The sequence below is a fragment of the Pleurodeles waltl genome, chromosome 2_2 (assembly GCF_031143425.1).
Source record: "Pleurodeles waltl isolate 20211129_DDA chromosome 2_2, aPleWal1.hap1.20221129, whole genome shotgun sequence".
NCBI lineage: Eukaryota > Metazoa > Chordata > Amphibia > Caudata > Salamandridae > Pleurodeles > Pleurodeles waltl.
The window spans coordinates 349242067-349261190 of NC_090439.1; the positions used below are offsets into that span (position 1 = coordinate 349242067).

The following is a 19124-nucleotide window of genomic DNA, read 5'->3' on the forward strand; positions in this document are numbered from 1 at the left end:
CAACCAGTAAGTATTTCAGGGGGTCCCTATACATGTAATAGACTGTCACTTGTCAAGTCATAAAGCCACAGTAAATTTTCAGCTACTGATAGATCAATAGAAGCAAAACAAGACTACAACATCCAACATTCATTAAGCTAACACATAAACATCCAGGGCTGGAAACAGTGTCCGTAATACCCTGAAGGGAAGTGCTCACCTGGAATGTACTGAAAAATAGCATTTTCTATTCAGATTTTTAGAAATCTTTATACCAGCTTCCTATTAATGTCAGACTAAACTTTCAAATCTTTAGTCTTTTATTTAAATATATTAGGAGCTATCTAGACTCCTCCCTGCTAGTAGTTCATTGCAGCCCTCCGAAATATTTCATCTAGTTGCTCCCAGTACAAAATGCACAACTCAGAGAGAAAGGAGATTGTCAGTGCTTGGTCCTAAATTACTGAACCTACTGCTGAACAAGATTAGAAAGGAACAATATTTAATGACCATTTGAAAAACACGTAATATGGCCTTTTTTCTGATAGTTTTGTTAGATTACCATTTTTGCTGATAAATTCTTGCAGCTAGTTACTGTTTACTCCATGGTTTGCATGATATAATAAATATATAAACAAATAAATAGGTTTTTGCTCTGGCCATTTCCATCATCTATTGGTAGATAGAGCCAGAAGTAGGAGTAAAATATACAAAATGTTCTTACCTTAAAGGAATATCCATGCATTCAGTATAGTGTTGGAGTTACATTTTATTTTTTACAGAAGTTAATAACAGACTAGAGTTTCTATGCGGATAAAGAATTTTGCTAGATACAAAACTTACCTTTCACACCGAGAACCTGTGTATTCTGGAGGGCACTTGTCACAGATAACTTCACCTCCCTTGTCCAAGTGGCAAGTTGGGCTGAAGCTGAAAAAAAAATCTTATGGTGTTGAAATAGGTAAAGCTCTCTATTGTGAACCTAAATTGAGAGTATGGTCTACAAATAAATGGCATTTAAATGGACTATTGTAGAAGTGCTTCCATCATAAAAGTAAGTGAGAATATAATGATTTTTAAGTCAGTAAACTCCCAACTCAATAAACTGAAAATTAATTTTGAGTTATCATATGTTCCTACTACAGTTTACGTCGATCCTTGTTTAACAAGGGTCCCAGCTGAAGCTTCAGCAGGTGCCACACATTTGTACTCACTTGTTTGATGCAGTGTTCAGTGGACAAGCACAGGGCTGGCAGTCATCAGGTGTTCCCTTGGAAGGAGTACCATAAAAGCCTGGGGAGCACTGAGAACAGTGATGTCCGGTGGTGTTATACTGACAATCCTAGCATACAAAAACATTTATTTTAATGTTACCCAGAATGGAAAATGTTTTTCCGAATTTTTTTGTAGAAAGCGGAAAACGAATTCATGATACAATATTTCAGCGAATTTGATGATCACCATTATAGAAACTTAAACAATCACCCTTGATAGAAACTTAAAAAGGAGTAAATCATCTGGTGCAAATATTATAAGTTTTACTACCAGTGTATTTTAAGCTATAAATACTTGTTGTCGAAGTTATGAATCTGTGAGAACCATAGTATACCGAGCAAGTGTTAGTATATTGATTCTCTTGCACATGCAACAATAGGAGCTGTAAATGTTTTGGTTTGAAAGAGGTGACTGAGAGGCTGCTTGTAGAGCAGGAGTCATGTAGAGGTTTGGGCAAAATGTAAAAGACACAATGGATTGGATGTTAAAAGGTTTCCATGTATGGCTATGTTTTGAACCAAATGTTTGAACAAAATGAAAAATCTATGTCAGTCTGTGACAGACAAGCTTTCAGGGTAATCTGGTGATACTTGAATACCGATTTTAAATTGAAGGAAGAACAAAAAAGTCAAGGCAGCTAGCTACGTAGGTGGAAAATTGAACATATGTATCAATATTTAGGAGCATTATATCAAGGATGTTGTTCTTAGTAGTGAAGCCCATGGCACCGGGTTGTAGTGGGTATCTCTATCTCATGGAGTGGAATTGATAAAAGAAAACATGTATTCATAAGTAACCACCTTAGTGAATGAGGCTACCATTAAATGGTACTTTCGTAGGATGAGTGTTGAAGCGGACTTATTGAGCGAACAAGCACAACTTTTAGTCTATGTGTTACCTGCTGCACTGATCAGTGGTTAAAAAGACGGGTTTTCTTCCCTACTTAAGTACTATTAGGACTGCAGTAATATAAATAACATACATAGAGATACCACAATCGGTCATAGCTCAATGCCTAATTTCATATTGTGCCAATCACCAAACTTGTATCTGACATCAGGGTACATACTTACCAATTATTCTACATTGTTTTTGCAGTATAATATGCATGATCAGTAATTACATAACCTAAAAACATGAACACACAATTTTAGAGATATTTTAATATTCAATATATGCGAATGCACATCGTCCAAGGTAAGTTCAGTCCCTCACCTTATTCAGAGTCCCACAGAAATAGAGCTTAGAAAAGAGGACCAAGTTCAAAAAGGTGTATTTGGTTCAAATATGCACTCAGGTAATACAAATAGAGACACTGACCCCTTTCTATTGGGACCTATTTATACTCGCTACAGTTAAAGGCATGAGGACACAATGTCTCAGTTGCCCATTGTCACAGCTGAGGGTTCCTTAAGGAAGATCAGCACTGTCCAGTTAAAAGTGTGCTGCACCAGAGACAAACAATAATTGATACAAGCAAGCATTTTCTGCACAGACAATATTCTGCAAAATGAATCCTGCTGGTTGTGTGGCTGGAACACACGCTACCAGAGCAATCCACTTGTCACATACAGACTCTCATGACGGCCACAAGGTTTTCAGTAAAAATGCAGTTTTTAGATTGTATATATTAATTTTGAGAACATTTTGTGTATTCATGAATCTGTGACACAACTTTGATAAGCAAGTACTGTTTCTATAGGAGGAATATGATTTATAATAAAAACATATTCTATACAAATAATCAAACAAATTGTACTTAAATAAAACACACCTTGTAACTCATTTTCATAAATAATCCCTACGTTTAAGACAGGGAATTAGTACAATTCCCTTCCACTGAAGTTATACAGTCTGTGTGGTTTTGTAGCTTCTTATGGTTCTGGGTGTTTAATATTGTATTGCTACTTAGGAAAAGTGCATTCTTGTCCCCTATTGTCATTTAATCATTCAGTTATCTATACTTTAGTAATGTCACAGTTGCCCAGTGAGTTTTTGTAAACCATGTGCTAAAATAAATGAATTAAATTCAGACTTACAAAGCACATGCCATTAGTATCACATTCAGTTGCATGGCCGTTGCATTCACATGGTTGGCAAATACCTCCAAACAGGATTCCATCCACACGATAATATCCGGAAATACAAGACTGTAAGATAAAAACAAAGTTAGAAACTACATCAAAAAGCTAGATTACACCATGATCTCATTCCCCAATCAGATTTGTGATCTTGAGGACATGCCGTCGTGTTGTAACGTGGTGTCTTAAACCTCTTGAAAATATTCTACTGCATGGCAAGGTGCCAGTGTTCATCCGGACAGTAGAAAGCTAAGAAAGGGGCAGCTGTCATTTATGATTTGGCTAATAGGTTACATACTGACACCTTTTACGTCCAGTAGAGCAGTCTGTGTCCTACTTCCTGAATACACACCTCTGCAACTATCTACGAGCGGTGCATGAAAGCACCAACAGCCTTAAGATTAGTTTCCCCAAAATGCTGCTAACCAATTATGAACTCTGCAACCATGAAGGCACCACTCACTGCCCTGTTGTCCATGTTGTTCTTGATCCTGTACATTATAAAGTGATTTTAGGATGAGCAACAGGGAGAATCACCAGCCAACACTGTACTAGTTCATCAAAGCCTCTCTGCACTTTAGGCATCAACATGCATCACTCCTCAATATTCATCTTGCATATTTACAGCAGTCCCTGGGCATCAGAAGATTAGCTTTTTGTTGCAAAGGCATTAAATATTACAGTCTGTTAAACAAGAGGGAGCATTGGAGATAATTCCATTTTAGGCACATCATAAGTGTCTAGGAAACCAAGAAACAAGATTCTGCTACAAGTCCTTTTTAACAAGAGCACAATATTTTATTTTGAAGCCCTTGACTTCATTTTTTCTTAAGAGTAAATTGTAATCGTAATCTAATAAACTAGTGAAAATGATTGTACCTCACAGGAAGTGCCAGTGTAACCAGGAGGACATTCACAATTTTCCACAGTCACAGCAGGTAAGAGATCGATCACATTTGGGCGTGCAGTGTCCAGTGAGACAGAGCTTAATCTGCAAGAGGAGGAATTTGGAGAAATGTTTACAATGGTCAAACAGAAACCCAAGAGTATGCAGGAAGATAGATGAACATTTCTGATCAAATCAGCATAGTTAACTCATGTCTAGGTTTTAATATCTTCATCATTCATAGTTTGTAAGAGTCAGCAGTAGACATTAAATTGAAAGCAATATACTTTTGCTGGAAGTAAAATAACTTAATACTGCACTGATTTTTGCCCGTTTCTGTTAAATTAATTGTAAGGGAAAAGGCTTTTTGTAGGTTTACCCCAAATCTTTGCCCCATCTGACTACTATGTAGTGGTGTAATGGCTTTGAAATAACCTGAGCCCTGCTAAACAGGCCTCAGTGCATGTGCTCTGACCTTTACAATGATTCATGTTTAATTGGCTTGTCCCCAACTGGGAAAGCCTGACTGACTTGGTAGTTTCTAGTACATGGTACAAGGGGTAACACGGTGTAGGAGCTGGCCCTTTATGTATGCAAATACCATGTAAAAGGTCCAGTGGTTCCCCAGAGAGTGGACAGAGCTTGCTAGGCAATCTCAAAGTGCTCTATTTAGGGGTAGTGTGGTCGGGCAGCCTTAGGCTTAACACAGAGGAGTGCAGGACATCTACAAATACACACAATAGGCAAAAAAATAGCAAGTATATTTATACAGGTTTAAGCATTAGAGAAAAATAATTCCGTTAAGTACGTTTTTAAATGTTCACTTTGAAAAGTGGACACAGTGCAATTTCTGAGTTCGGCAATGTTATACTTTGGGAGGAAAAACAAGTTCTGCAGACAGGTAGAGTACAGTGACATACAAGACCAATCTCCTTGGGTTAAGGTGAGGAGTGGGCAAGGTCCAAGGCAGCACCCACAGTACATCTCAGCGCTACTGTGGCAGCTGGGTGCAGACTGCAAAACAGCGTTGGGTGCCCAATGCGTTCCTATGGACATTAGTCAAAGCCAAAAGCGGCTGAAGGCTAGGACTAGGCCTCCAGTTTCGGTGAGCTTCCCAATGGGCTCAGGTCTTGTGATGCTTAGGGACGTAGGGACACCAGTGGCCCTCTGTTCCTTGACCCAGGGCGTCCAGATGCAGAGGGTTCTTGGACCGTCGGGTATGCATCACCGGTAGATGTCACGGAGGAGGGGACCCACAAAACAGGCTTCAGGAGTGGACTGGGGAACCAGTCCAGGTGGACCAACAAGTGGGCTCAAGTTTCACGACCTTGGGGGAGGCAGAGACCCCAGTGGTCCTCTTCTCTTCAGTTTGGGGCGTCTAGATACAGAGGTGCAGTGTACCGTCGAGGTTGGTGTCACTGGAGGCATCACGGCTGTGGGGGCCTGCACAAAGAGGCTGCAGGTGTCGTTGTGAAGGTCACAGTGGGGAAACCCGCAATGGACTTTGTCTCTGGAGAGACTGGGGACAAAGTTGGCACTATTGGCCCACTTCAACACGAGATGGGAGGCTCAGGTGCAGTGGTGCTGTCCGGAGATGGTTTTGGCGGTCTGGAGTCCTCTTCAGTGATTCATGGGTGCCTTCAAGGATGCAGGGGCGCAGCTCCACTACTCCACTGGAGTTCCTTGTGCTGGGGAGAAACCTATCAGTCTATCCAGGATTTTGGAAGTTTCAGCAGCTGCAGGACGAGGCGTCTTTCTCTCAATTGTCAAAGTCCACAGGCAGGTTAGCAGGGTTAGTGCAGAGTCCATCACGGATCTTCAGATCTTACCTTTTGCGTCTCTGTCATGTCTTTCTTCTTCAAGTCAGAAGGGATACACTTCTACAGGGCCAGGGGTTCCACTAGATACAGAATGTAGGGGTGTTAGGGGTGTGTACGGTAGTAGCCAGTGGGCCATTGACCTTTGAGGTCACCATGCCTCCTAAATGAGCCATTCTTGAGGCATAACCCTCTCCCAGAATTCATAGGCATGCCATCTCAAAGATGGCTACCTCTGAAAAATTGTGTCCACCTTGCAGTAGTCCACCTTAGTGGTGGTTCTAGCCTGGAGGTGACATGCCTACGTGACTAGTTGATTTTCCCACCTGTCCAGGTGCCAATTGGGCTTCTGGACAGAGGGGTTGGCTTCCTCTCTTGTGAGAGGAGCCAGATTCACATTTCAAAGGTGGCAGCCCTTTGAGGCTTGCTGCCTTAGGAATGCTAATCAGCAGGTCACCCTGTGAATGGGGTGTTACGCCCTCTTCTCAGACAGGCTTTTGTTGTGGGCCTCCTGAGAGCAGAAGGCCCCCACCCTAGGGGGCCAGAACCATTTCTGGGGTGTCAGGATGGTATTTTCTAATACGACCCAGTTGGCATTCCAACTAAAAAATGTAAGTTCTAAAAATGGAGGAAAATTTTACAATTCTGAGGTTTTTGATTTCCAGCTAGTGACAGTTACACTATAGCTGCTAAATCTTGTATTTGTAAGCAACATAAAAGGTCTAACAGTGATATAATCACCAGGCAAATGAAAGTAAAACCCACAGATTTGAATTCATTGACAAGGTCCTCTTTTTGTTACCCTTACCTGTAGACAGCCTTCTGCGCTGAGCTGTAACTTGCACGGATCTGGAGGCTATTCACATTTGCTAAAACAGTCATCAAGAGGTCCCGGTCTACTGGCCTTTTTGTGTAGAAATCTACAAAGTTCTCAGGCACAATTTCCACTACAGCCCCATGCTCCTCAAACGGCTGTAAAAGCAGCCCATCAGACCGTGTGCCTAATGAACGTCCATTTCCCTAAAACAGAAGAGAAACAAGTGTTCATGGAGATAGTGGATTAATACTTCAATTATTTATCTTTGTCAAGGTTGTGTTTTGTATAATTAGGCAACATGCAAAGCTGTCAGTAAAATCCTTCTGAATCTATTGAAGAGGCTTTTAAGACCATACATTTCTAAGAGTCCCTGCAAAGCTATTTTTCTAGTGCTTCATTATACTGTATTGCTGTCACCTGTATTAGTTTTATTTTTGTACTTCCATAATTAATTACAGCTGACAGACATCAAGTGGGTGTGTCTGAGGTGGGAAGTAAAATGCCCAACCTTGAACGATGAAGCTTGCATTTTATAAAAGATGCAGGATTACGACAAGTATGATAAATGACTAGCAGAGGATATAGCATAGGTGTTAATGAAAGGAAGAGAACCAAAAGGGTAGAGAAAGAGAAAGTAAGTCAGAGAGAGGAAGAGAGGCAGACAGAGAGAGACAGAGAAAATGGCGAGAGAGAGAGTGAGAGAGAGAGAGACAGACAGACAGAATGATGGCCTACGGAAAAGAAAAAGAGAAGAAGATGAGACACACTTGTGTGTGACACAAAGGTGTGTCACATGTTACATAAATGGCATATGCAAAGTCTTGTTACTTTTAGCACTGAAAAAGCTTACACATGCTGCATATTCTACACACCGGAGAATTTGAATTTAAGGGGGAAAAGTTCCATACTCTGTGATGAGGATAGTGACTAGAAGGAGAACGAAATGCACAGTAGGGGGTATATTATGCATGATAATGCATTCTCCATATTAATTTGGTTTGCTGACTCTTGCTGATTTCCTGTGTTGCATATCTAACAGAAATGCTAACTCTTGAAAATAACTAGGAGCATTAGGTAAGCAAAGCTCAACAGCATGTTCATCTTGCAAATGATGGAGGAAAAGGAGGCCCCCTACACCACCAACAGGTTAATACTATTTGGTTATGGGAACCTTGGCTTCGGTGTCCAAGTGACTCCAGAGACAGCGGATTTCTCAGATGTGACCACCATGTGGCTTCAAGCAGCGTGACCTTTCAGTGACCTTCCTCGTAATAGGGAAGCTACTCTTCTCAAGGAGGGAAGAACATCTTCTTCTTGCCACACACAGGCACAAGATGGGCCCAGGTCTAGGGTTTGTTCCAAGACCTTAGATGAAGGCAATACAATACTATATCTGGTAAAGTCTCTTTGGGCTGATGACTACATTTTCTTGGATACCCTGACAAAGTTCAAGATAAGCACTCAGAGAGGTCAGAATCTTATCCTAATTTAGGAGCACTGCAAGGGTGCCAAAGTCAACTAAAGGAGAAGTTTAATTTCCATTTTGAAACCTCACAAAAAGTGCATTTTCCTACTTTGTCCTCTTCTTCCTGTGATTTTTGCTAGACAGACGACTGACTGGTCAAAACCTATCTGGGTTGGGAAGAGACAGTCTCAGCCATCTACCCTTGGCAGCTGGCTACATGGGGAAATGGGGAAAAGTGGGCTTGTAGTTGAGTGGAGGGATGCTAATTTGGTAGGGGGTAGATGTGTTACCCACAGCCCTCCAGTTATGTACAGTTCAGACAGGAATAAAAGGCATGAAAGTTGTCAGAACCACAGAGAACAAAGGTGTTCTAAACCATCATATTGTGCAGATATACGTGCCATTTTCTCTATGCACACCAGTACATTATTCACTCTGCCCACAGTCTCAAGATCCTATGCACAAGACACACAGAGCACAACAGCACACACACAACAAACTGCATACCAGGCATACTATAGAGCTCTATAGAATGCAAGGACGCCACTTATGGCTCATTGCTAAGATGTTTATACTAGGAAAACACAAAAACATGTAAGCAAGCTTCCTGGTGGGGTACAATCCACCAGTCTCCCTTGATAGGAGGGGGAGCTTGCCACCTTCGACTATTGGTGGGAAAACACTTTGGGCTATCTCTTAAAGGGATGTCAAAGGGGGCTAGACTCAAACAGTGACTGTGACACAAAATCATAGAGAACCTCAAGTGGACTTACAGAATGTCAACTTAACTGAGGGGAACACATAAGACAGTTCAGAATATGTAGCCAGGAAATGTGGTCCAGGTTTTCTGAGCAATTATCGGACTCCTGCCCCGCTCATGTGATAAATGCTGTGTTCTTGGTGCAGTATCTAAATCAAGAGGCTGACTCAATGTTTTCATCTTTCGGAGATCGATAACATGAGTGCCATTAAGTTGAATAATAGTAACATTTACTATTTACAGTATTATATATCCTATACATATTTGTTTTGCTTTAACAATACAACTAACACAATGAGTACAGAAAAATAAATTACCTGAATGATTACATCCACGTCAGACAGCAAATCATTTTCCGCAGAGTCCACTGGAATGTCATAAGACACTGTGTATTTCAAGAAACCGCCATAGGCTGTTAACTGAAATTAAATTAAAAGATAAAAATGGAAGCACTGTATGTGGCAAGAGAGATGTTTGTCATACATATAATTAATAGAGATGGCCAGATAATCTATTGGCATATTCTATTTCAGAACTTTCAGGAGCACATAGCTGGTGTCAGCGACCTGCTTCCAGGGGGCTTTAGTATCCCACTGTCATGTTATATACATTAAATTAAATGTTGTCTGAAGAAAACCTTCCTGAAGTGCTGTGGCTATTTTCTGATTCTAGGATAGAGTCTAGGTAGTAGTGTGGATGATTGCGCTTACTTTAGAGGGTGACCACTGATGGGTTTCTGCTCCAACAACGTTGCACATGCAAGTGTTACCTATTGAAGATGTAAGGCTGTAAAGGCAATGCAGTGCATCCAATGGCGTACAAGTTCTTGATGGTATAGAGAATGGAAAATGAATAGGTTCATACTGTGCACACTGAGGACTTGATTTAGAGTTTGGGAGAGGGTGTGGTCTCAATGGTGACGGAGTATCATTGCCACCAAACTGAAGTTCTATACCTCTAAAATACCCTTGTGATGGGCTGACGAAGTAAGGGTCATCAGAGGTTTAGCTATTTGTATGCCTGACCTCTTTGGAGTGAGCGGACACATGTAAATTTTTTTCTTTAACACACTGTCGTCCAAAATTTGGTGGTAAGTGAAAAGTAAAAATATTTTAATGACCCCCCATGGGAGCAATCTCCCATGGATGGGGAGGTGGAGGGTGTGAGAGGGAGTTGAAGCTGATGCATTTTTTATTTTCAAAAAGAAAATCCTGCTTTCAGATTTTGTTGTTAAAAGTAGAAAATATATTGAAAGTGTGCCGGATGGCACTGTCATGTTGACTGAGCCTACAGCATATTTTAATGCATTGACAGGAACCATTGTGACAGTGATTCCCTCCAACATAAGAGCTGTCCGCTGGAGCGAGAGACATTTCTGAATAAGGAGTATGGTTACTCCGTCAGAGCAACAACGTTTTTACTCTGTCATCCTGCTGGAGCAAAATTTTTACTCCTAACTCTTGCAGAGGGAACTGGACTTCTTTGAAGAGGCTTCCCCACCTTTTGCCCCCTTTAAAAGTACTAGATGCTAGTTTTCGACTCTGACAGCGCAATGGAGCCTCCTAGTCAGACCTCAGTGACAGTGCTCTTTCTCCTAAAACAAGCAAAGTCTAATTGTAACCCAAATGGCATGGACTTCAGCATCCCCGTAAGTCCTAAGTAAATGGTACCCTTGGTACCTAGGGCATGGGTACTAAAAAGGGCCTTTAAGGCCTGAAGCATGTCTTATGCCACCCAAAGGGAACCACACACAAACCTTTACACATTGCAGGATGCGTGACATGGTGCAAATCATGCTTGGAAACATGACATGGTACACTCCAGTGTCATACAAAACATAGCATGGGCTATGTGTAAGTCACCCCTACAGCAGGCTTGGAGCCCTAAGGCAGGGTACACTATGCTAGATGTGTGGACATATATGCATAAGTCAATTCTTAGACATTAAAAGCAAATACGGAAGCCATCTTAAGGTATGCACTGGGCACTGATCAAAAGGCTGTGCATGGGGGCCACTGCAGTGCTCATGTCAAGAGCATGGGCACTGCAGGGGCTCCCAGGGGCCCCCGACTCTCCCATACCACCAGCCTTTCCATGACGGTGTTTACCACCATGGACATGATGGTGGATGGGGACTCATAATCCCTGCCCTGGCGATTACAACCGCCGGGACCGCCAGGCTGCAGGCTGGCATCAGCCTGGCGTTATCAGCGGTATTACAGTTGCGGGTCTGCCACGGTCATAATGTGGCGGTAAGTACTGCCAACCTGTTGGCGTTACTACCGCCACATTATCGCCACCCGCCGGGATCATAATGACCCCCTCATTGTCAATAACATTATCACAGTATGTAGAGAACTGCAAGTGTTAATAGGTCTCCTGAAAAATCTATTTAGACCTTTCAACAAATATGAAACAATCTGGAATAAGGTAAAATATAGGTGGCTACTCAATGGCACACTTATCTGCTTCAATAGAGCTCCTAAATTGAAAACAAGAAACAGAAGTATCCTCTTTTGGAGCATGGAAGACTTAAACACCGCAGGAAAATCCTTCCAGACATTTTTTGAGCATTGTTCTCAAAACATTTCAAGTTATCTGTCTATGAACAGAAGGATGGCTCTCTCTATTCGTGGCATCACATCAAAGAATCGCTGAAGAAAAAAACAAGAAATCCCAGAAAGAGACAACGCACACCAACAAACTGGATTCATGATAAAAACAAGACAATGTTTTTATAGGTTTGAGTGGCGAATCAGATCTGATGATGTATGTGTTTGTAACCATCCAGTATCTTCAGTGCAATATAATCTTAGCTACTTGAGTAACACAGTTTTGAAGCTGCAACAGAATCTGCACAAATAAGGAGTTCCTATATGAGCCAAAGAATTCATCACCTATTGCATACTCTGTAAGTTACTGCAAAAATAGGTTTCTAGCACAAATGGAACTAACATTTTTGACATAGTTAGCCCCCACTCGTTGCCTGGTATCTGATGTCACTTTAGCTATTAGTGCACTGGGTCCCTGCTAACCATGTCCCCAATGCCAAATCTCTTTCCTCAAAACCACACAGGTGTTTGCACAATTGACAAAATCCTTAACAACCACTGTAAATGGTATCCCTTGCACCTAGGACCTGGGGTACTAAGGAAGGTCTCTGAGGGCTGAAGCATCATTTGTGCCACCCTCAGGGGGCCCTCACCAAACTCACAAAAGTGCTGCCAGTACAGGCTGCATGTGTGGGTGCAGGCTAAGTTGAAAACACGACGTGGCACACACCCCTGTGTGCCAGGCCCCTTATCACTGCATGTCCAAAGTGTAAGTCACACCTAAGACTGGGTGCATCGAGGCACACTTGAGGGCATATCTGCATGAGCAGATATGCCCCTGCTATGTCTCTGTCGATTCTGAGGCACAGCAAGTGCACAGGGAAGCCATTTTAAATGAATGTGCTGGGCACTGGTCATTACAAGTTCCACAGCTACATGATGGCATCTGTGAATCCTGGGATGTTTGGTATTAAATATCTCAGAATAGTAAACCTTCACTGACTCCAGTGATGGATTTATTAACAAATGCACACAGAGGGCACCTTACCTTAGAAGTGCCCCTCTGAAAACCTACCCAGCTACTGGTGCGTTCACTAACTGGTATAAACCAGTGCAGCCACCCTAGACTGAGTTCTGCCCCCCCCCCCCAGCTTAGGGCCAATGCGCTCAGAGACCCAGAACAAAGGCCTGCTCTGGGCAGAGGCAATAGCACCTCATCGATAGCAGGATGGACATTCCAGGGTGGGATTCTTCAAAGGCCTTGCCACCTTTGAAATGCAACCCAGGTATCTCCAGATGGTGAAGATGACCAACCCCCCCTGTCCTGAGAGGAGTACCCCTTCATGCCAGTTGTAAGGAAATGCCTCCTTGGCATGGTTGCCCCCTGACTTTTTGCCTTTGCTGATGCTATGTTTACAATTGAAAGTGTGCTGTGGCCTGCTAACCAGGCCCCAGCACCAGTGTTCTTTCCCTAACCTGTACTTTTGTATCCACAATTGGCAGACCCTGGCATCCAGATAAGTCCCTTGTAACTGGTACTTCTAGTACCAAGGGCCCTGATGCCAAGGAAGGTCTCTAAGGGCTGCAGCATGTCTTATGCCACCCTGGAGACCTCTCACTCAGCACAGACACACTGCTTGCCAGCTTGTGTGTGCTAGTGAGAACAAAACGAGTAAGTCGACATGGCACTCCCCTCAGGGTGCCATGCCAGCCTCTCACTGCCTATGCAAGTATAGGTCAGTCACCCCTCTAGCAGGCCTTACAGCCCTAAGGCAGGGTGCACTATACCATAAGTGAGGGTACCAGTGCATGAGCATGGTACCCCTACAGTGTCTAAACAAAACCTTAGACATTGTAAGTGCAGGGTAGCCATAAGAGTATATGGTCTGGGAGTTTGTCAAACACGAACTCCACAGCACCATAATGGCTACACTGAAAACTGGGAAGTTTGGTATCAAACTTCTCAGCACAATAAATGCACACTGATGCCAGTGTACATTTTATTGCAAAATACACCCCAGAGGGCACCTTAGAGGTGCCCCCTGAAACTTAACCGACTGTCTGTGTAGGCTGACTAGTTCCAGCAGCCTGCCACACTAGAGACATGTTGCTGGCCCCATGGGGAGAGTGCCTTTGTCACTCTGAGGCCAGTAACAAAGCCTGCGATGGGTGGAGATGCTAACACCTCCCCCAGGCAGGAGCTGTAACACCTGGCGGTGAGCCTCAAAGGCTCACCCCTTTGTCACAGCCCAGCAGGGCACTCCAGCTTAGTGGAGTTGCCCGCCCCCTCCGGCCACGGCCCCCACTTTTGGCGGCAAGGCTGGAGGGAACAAAGAAAGCAACAAGGAGGAGTCACTGGCCAGTCAGGACAGCCCCTAAGGTGTCCTGAGCTGAGGTGACTCTAACTTTTAGAAATCCTCCATCTTGCAGATGGAGGATTCCCCCAATAGGGTTAGGATTGTGACCCCCTCCCCTTGGGAGGAGGCACAAAGAGGGTGTACCCACCCTCAGGGCTAGTAGCCATTGGCTACTAACCCCCCAGACCTAAACACGCCCTTAAATTTAGTATTTAAGGGCTACCCTGAACCCTAGAAAATTAGATTCCTGCAACAACAAGAAGAAGGACTGCCCAGCTGAAAACCCCTGCAGAGGAAGACCAGAAGACAACAACTGCCTTGGCTCCAGAAACTCACCGGCCTGTCTCCTGCCTTCCAAAGAACTCTGCTCCAGCGACGCCTTCCAAAGGGACCAGCGACCTCTGAATCCTCTGAGGACTGCCCTGCTTCGACGACGACAAGAAACTCCCGAGGACAGCGGACCTGCTCCAAAAAGACTGCAACTTTGTCTCAAGAAGCAGCTTTAAAGAACCCTGCAACTCCCCGCAAGAAGCGTGAGACTTGCAACACTGCACCCGGCGACCCCGACTCGGCTGGTGGAGAACCAACACCTCAGGGAGGACCCCCGGACTACTCTACGACTGTGAGTACCAAAACCTGTCCCCCCTGAGCCCCCACAGCGCCGCCTGCAGAGGGAATCCCGAGGCTTCCCCTGACCGCGACTCTCTGAAACCTAAGTCCCGACGCCTGGAAAAGACCCTGCACCCGCAGCCCCCAGGACCTGAAGGACCGGACTTTCACTGGAGAAGTGACCCCCAGGAGTCCCTCTCCCTTGCCCAAGTGGAGGTTTCCCCGAGGAAGCCCCCCCTTGCCTGCCTGCAGCGCTAAAGAGATCCCCTGATCTCTCATAGACTAACATTGAAAACCCGACGCTTGTTTCTACACTGCACCCGGCCGCCCCCGCGCTGCTGAGGGTGAAATTTCTGTGTGGGCTTGTGTCCCCCCCGGTGCCCTACAAAACCCCCCTGGTCTGCCCCCCGAAGACGCGGGTACTTACCTGCAAGCAGACCGGAACCGGGGCACCCCCTTCTCTCCATTCTAGCCTATGCGTTTTGGGCACCACTTTGAACTCTGCACCGGACCGGCCCTGAGCTGCTGGTGTGGTGTGGTGACTTTGGGGTTGCTCTGAACCCCCAACGGTGGGCTACCTTGGACCAAGAACTGAACCCTGTAAGTGTCTTACTTACCTGGTAAAGCTAACAAAAACTTACCTCCCCCAGGAACTGTGAAAATTGCACTAAGTGTCCACTTTTAAAACAGCTATTCGTGAATAACTTGAAAAGTATACATGCAATTGAAATGATTCAAAGTTCCTAATGTACTTACCTGCAATACCTTTCAAACAAGATATTACATGTTAAATTTGAACCTGTGGTTCTTAAAATAAACTAAGAAAATATATTTTTCTATAACAAAACCTTTTGGCTGGATTTGTCTCTGAGTGTGTGTACCTCATTTATTGTCTATGTGTATGTACAACAAATGCTTAACACTACTCCTTGGATAAGCCTACTGCTCGACCACACTACCACAAAATAGAGCATTAGTATTATCTCTTTTTACCACTATTTTACCTCTAAGGGGAACCCTTGGACTCTGTGCATGCTATTCCTTACTTTGAAATAGCACATACAGAGCCAACTTCCTACATTGGTGGATCAGCGGTGGGGTACAAGACTTTGCATTTGCTGGACTACTCAGCCAATACCTGATCACACGACAAATTCCAAAATTGTCATTAGAAATTGATTTTTTGCAATTTGAAAAGTTTTCTAAATTCTTTAAAGTCCTGCTAGGGCCTTGTGTTAGATCCTGTTTAGCATTTCTTTTAGAGTTTAAAAGTTTGTAAAAGTTTGAATTAGAACCTAGAACTAGTTGTAGATTCTTAAAAAGTACTCCAACTTTTAGAAGCAAAATGTCTAGCACAGATGTGACTGTGGTGGAACTCGACACCACACCTTACCTCCATCTACAGATGAGAGAGCTAAGGTCACTCTGTAAACTAAAGAAAATAACAATGGGCCCCAAACCTACCAAAATACAGCTCCAGGAGCTTTTGGCAGAGTTTGAAAAGGCCAACCCCTCTGAGGGTGGCAACTCAGAGGATGAAGATAGTGACTTGGAGGGAAATTCCCCCCCTCCAGTCCTACTTAGGGAGAGCAGGGCTTCTCAAGCCCTGACTCCACAAATAATAGTCAGAGATGCTGGTTCCCTCACAGGAGGGACCAACAACTCTGAAATCACTGAGGATAACCCCAGTGAAGAGGACATCCAGTTAGCCAGGATGGTCAAAAGATTGGCTTTGGAAAGACAGATCCTAGCCATAGAGAGGGAAAGACAAGAGATGGGCCTAGGACCCATCAATGGTGGCAGCAACATAACTAGGGTCAGAGATTCTCCTGACATGTTGAAAATCCCCAAAGGGATTGTAACTAAATATGAAGATGGTGATGACATCACCAAATGGTTCACAGCTTTTGAGAGGGCTTGTGTAACCAGAAAAGTGAACAGATCTCACTGGGGTGCTCTCCTTTGGGAAATGTTCACAGGAAAGTGTAGGGATAGACTCCTCACACTCTCTGGAAAAGATGCAGAATCTTATGACCTCATGAAGGGTACCCTGATTGAGGGCTTTGGATTCTCCACTGAGGAGTATAGGATTAGATTCAGGGGGGCTCAAAAATCCTCGAGCCAGACCTGGGTTGACTTTGTAGACTACTCAGTAAAAACACTAGGTGGTTGGATTCAAGGCAGTGGTGTAAGTAATTATGATGGGCTGTACAATTTATTTGTGAAAGAACACCTGTTAAGTAATTGTTTCAATGATAAACTGCATCAGCATCTGGTAGACCTAGGACCAATTTCTCCCCAAGAATTGGGAAAGAAGGCGGACCATTGGGTCAAGACTAGGGTGTCCAAAACTTCCACAGGGGGTGACCAAAAGAAAGGGGTCACAAAACCTCCCCAGGGGAAAGGTGGTGAGACAGCCAAAAATAAAAATAGTAAAGAGTCTTCTACAGGCCCCCAAAAACCTGCACAGGAGGGTGGGCCCAGAGCCTCTTCACAAAACAATCCTGGGTACAAGGGTAAAAACTTTGATCCCAAAAAGGCCTGGTGTCGAAACTGTAGTCAGTCTGGACACCAAACTGGAGACAAGGCCTGTCCCAAGAAAAGTTCCACTCCAAACTCCAATCCAGGTAACACTGGAATGGCTAGTCTCCAAGTGGGATCAACAGTGTGCCCAGAGCAAATCAGGGTCCACACTGAAGCTACTCTAGTCTCTGAGGGTGGGGTGGATTTAGCCACACTAGCTGCCTGGCCTCCTAACATGCAAAAATACAGGCAGCAGCTCTTTATTAATGGGACAAGTGTAGAGGGCCTGAGGGATACAGGTGCCAGTGTCACCATGGTGACAGAGAAACTGGTTTCCCCTGGCCAATACCTGACTGGAAAAACTTATACAGTCACCAATGCTGACAATCAAACTAAAGCACATCCCATGGCAATGGTAACTTTAGAATGGGGAGGGGTCAATGGCCTGAAACAGGTGGTGGTCTCCTCAAACATCCCAGTAGACTGTCTGCTTGGAAATGACCTGGAGTCCTCAGCATGGGCTGAGGTAGAACTAAAAACCCATGCAGCAATGCTGGGTATCCCTGAACTGGTGTGTGTAAAAACAAGAGCACAATGCAAGGCACAGGGTGAAAAAGTAGAGCTGGAGTCTGGAAAAATGGCCCAGCCTACCAAGAGAAAAGGAAAGTCAGTTGGGAAACCAACTGCAACACAGTCAGAAAAAGAGAACCTCTCTTCTCAGGAAGAAGTTCTGCCCTCTGAGGGAACTGAGCCTTTGGAGCTTGAACCTTATCAGGTTGAGCTCTTAGGCCCAGGGGGACCCTCAAGGGAGGAGCTGTGTAAGGGACAAGAAACCTGTCCCTCTCTTGAAGGCCTTAGGCAGCAAGCTGCTGAAGAGTCCAAGGGCAAGAAAAATGGAACACATAGGGTCTATTGGGAAGATGGACTCCTGTACACTGAGGCCAGAGACCCCAAACCTGGTACCACTAGGAGAGTGGTAGTGCCTCAGTCGTTCAGAGAGTTTATTCTGACCTTAGCCCATGATATTCCCCTTGCTGGGCATTTGGGACAAACCAAGACGTGGGAGAGGTTAGTCAACCACTTCTACTGGCCCAATATGTCCCAGAAGGTTAAGGAGTTTTGCCTCTCCTGCCCCACCTGTCAATCCAGTGGTAAGACAGGTGGGCACCCAAAGGCCCCCCTCATTCCACTTCCAGTGGTGGGGGTCCCCTTTGAAAGAGTGGGTGTGGACATAGTTGGTCCACTGGAACCTCCCACAGCCTCAGGAAATATGTACATCCTAGTAGTAGTGGATCATGCTACTAGGTATCCTGAAGCTATTCCCCTTAGGTCGACTACTGCCCCTGCAGTAGCCAAGGCCCTCATTGGTATCTTTACCAGAGTGGGTTTCCCTAAGGAGGTGGTGTCTGAAAGAGGTACCAACTTCATGTCAGCATACCTAAAACACATGTGGAATGAGTGTGGAGTGACTTACAAATTCACTACACCATACCATCCACAAACTAATGGCTTAGTTGAGAGATTCAACAAGACATTAAAAGGCATGATCATGGGGCTCCCACAAAAACTCAAAAGGAGATGGGATGTCCTCTTGCCATGTCTGCTTTTTGCTTACAGAGAGGTGCCACAGAAGGGAGTAGGATTCTCACCCTTTGAACTTCTGTTTGGCCACCCTGTAAGGGGACCACTTGCTCTTGTTAAAGAAGGCTGGGAGAGACCTCTTCATGAGCCTAAACAAGACATAGTGGACTATGTACTTGGCCTTCGCTCTAGAATGGCAGAGTACATGGAAAAGGCAACCAAAAACCTTGAGGCCAGCCAACAGCTCCAGAAGTTTTGGTATGACCAAAAGGCTGCACTGGTTGAGTTCCAACCAGGGCAGAAAGTCTGGGTTCTGGAGCCTGTGGCTCCCAGGGCACTCCAGGACAAATGGAGTGGCCCTTACCCAGTGCTAGAAAGGAAGAGTCAGGTCACCTACCTGGTGGACCTGGGCACAAGCAGGA

General features: G+C 44.4%; 1 protein-coding gene across 1 annotated transcript in view; it reads right to left on the reverse strand.

The window, feature by feature from the left end:
* LAMA1 (laminin subunit alpha 1) overlaps positions 1–19124 on the reverse strand; it is a 979910-nt gene that overhangs the window by 674387 nt on the left and 286399 nt on the right. The window contains exons 13-18 of the mRNA XM_069219856.1: positions 9398–9499; positions 6847–7058; positions 4215–4326; positions 3294–3404; positions 1194–1321; positions 823–909 (exon numbers count right to left, since the gene is read on the reverse strand). Coding sequence (XP_069075957.1) covers positions 823–909; positions 1194–1321; positions 3294–3404; positions 4215–4326; positions 6847–7058; positions 9398–9499 — 752 coding nt within the window. The remainder of the gene's footprint in view (positions 1–822; positions 910–1193; positions 1322–3293; positions 3405–4214; positions 4327–6846; positions 7059–9397; positions 9500–19124) is intronic.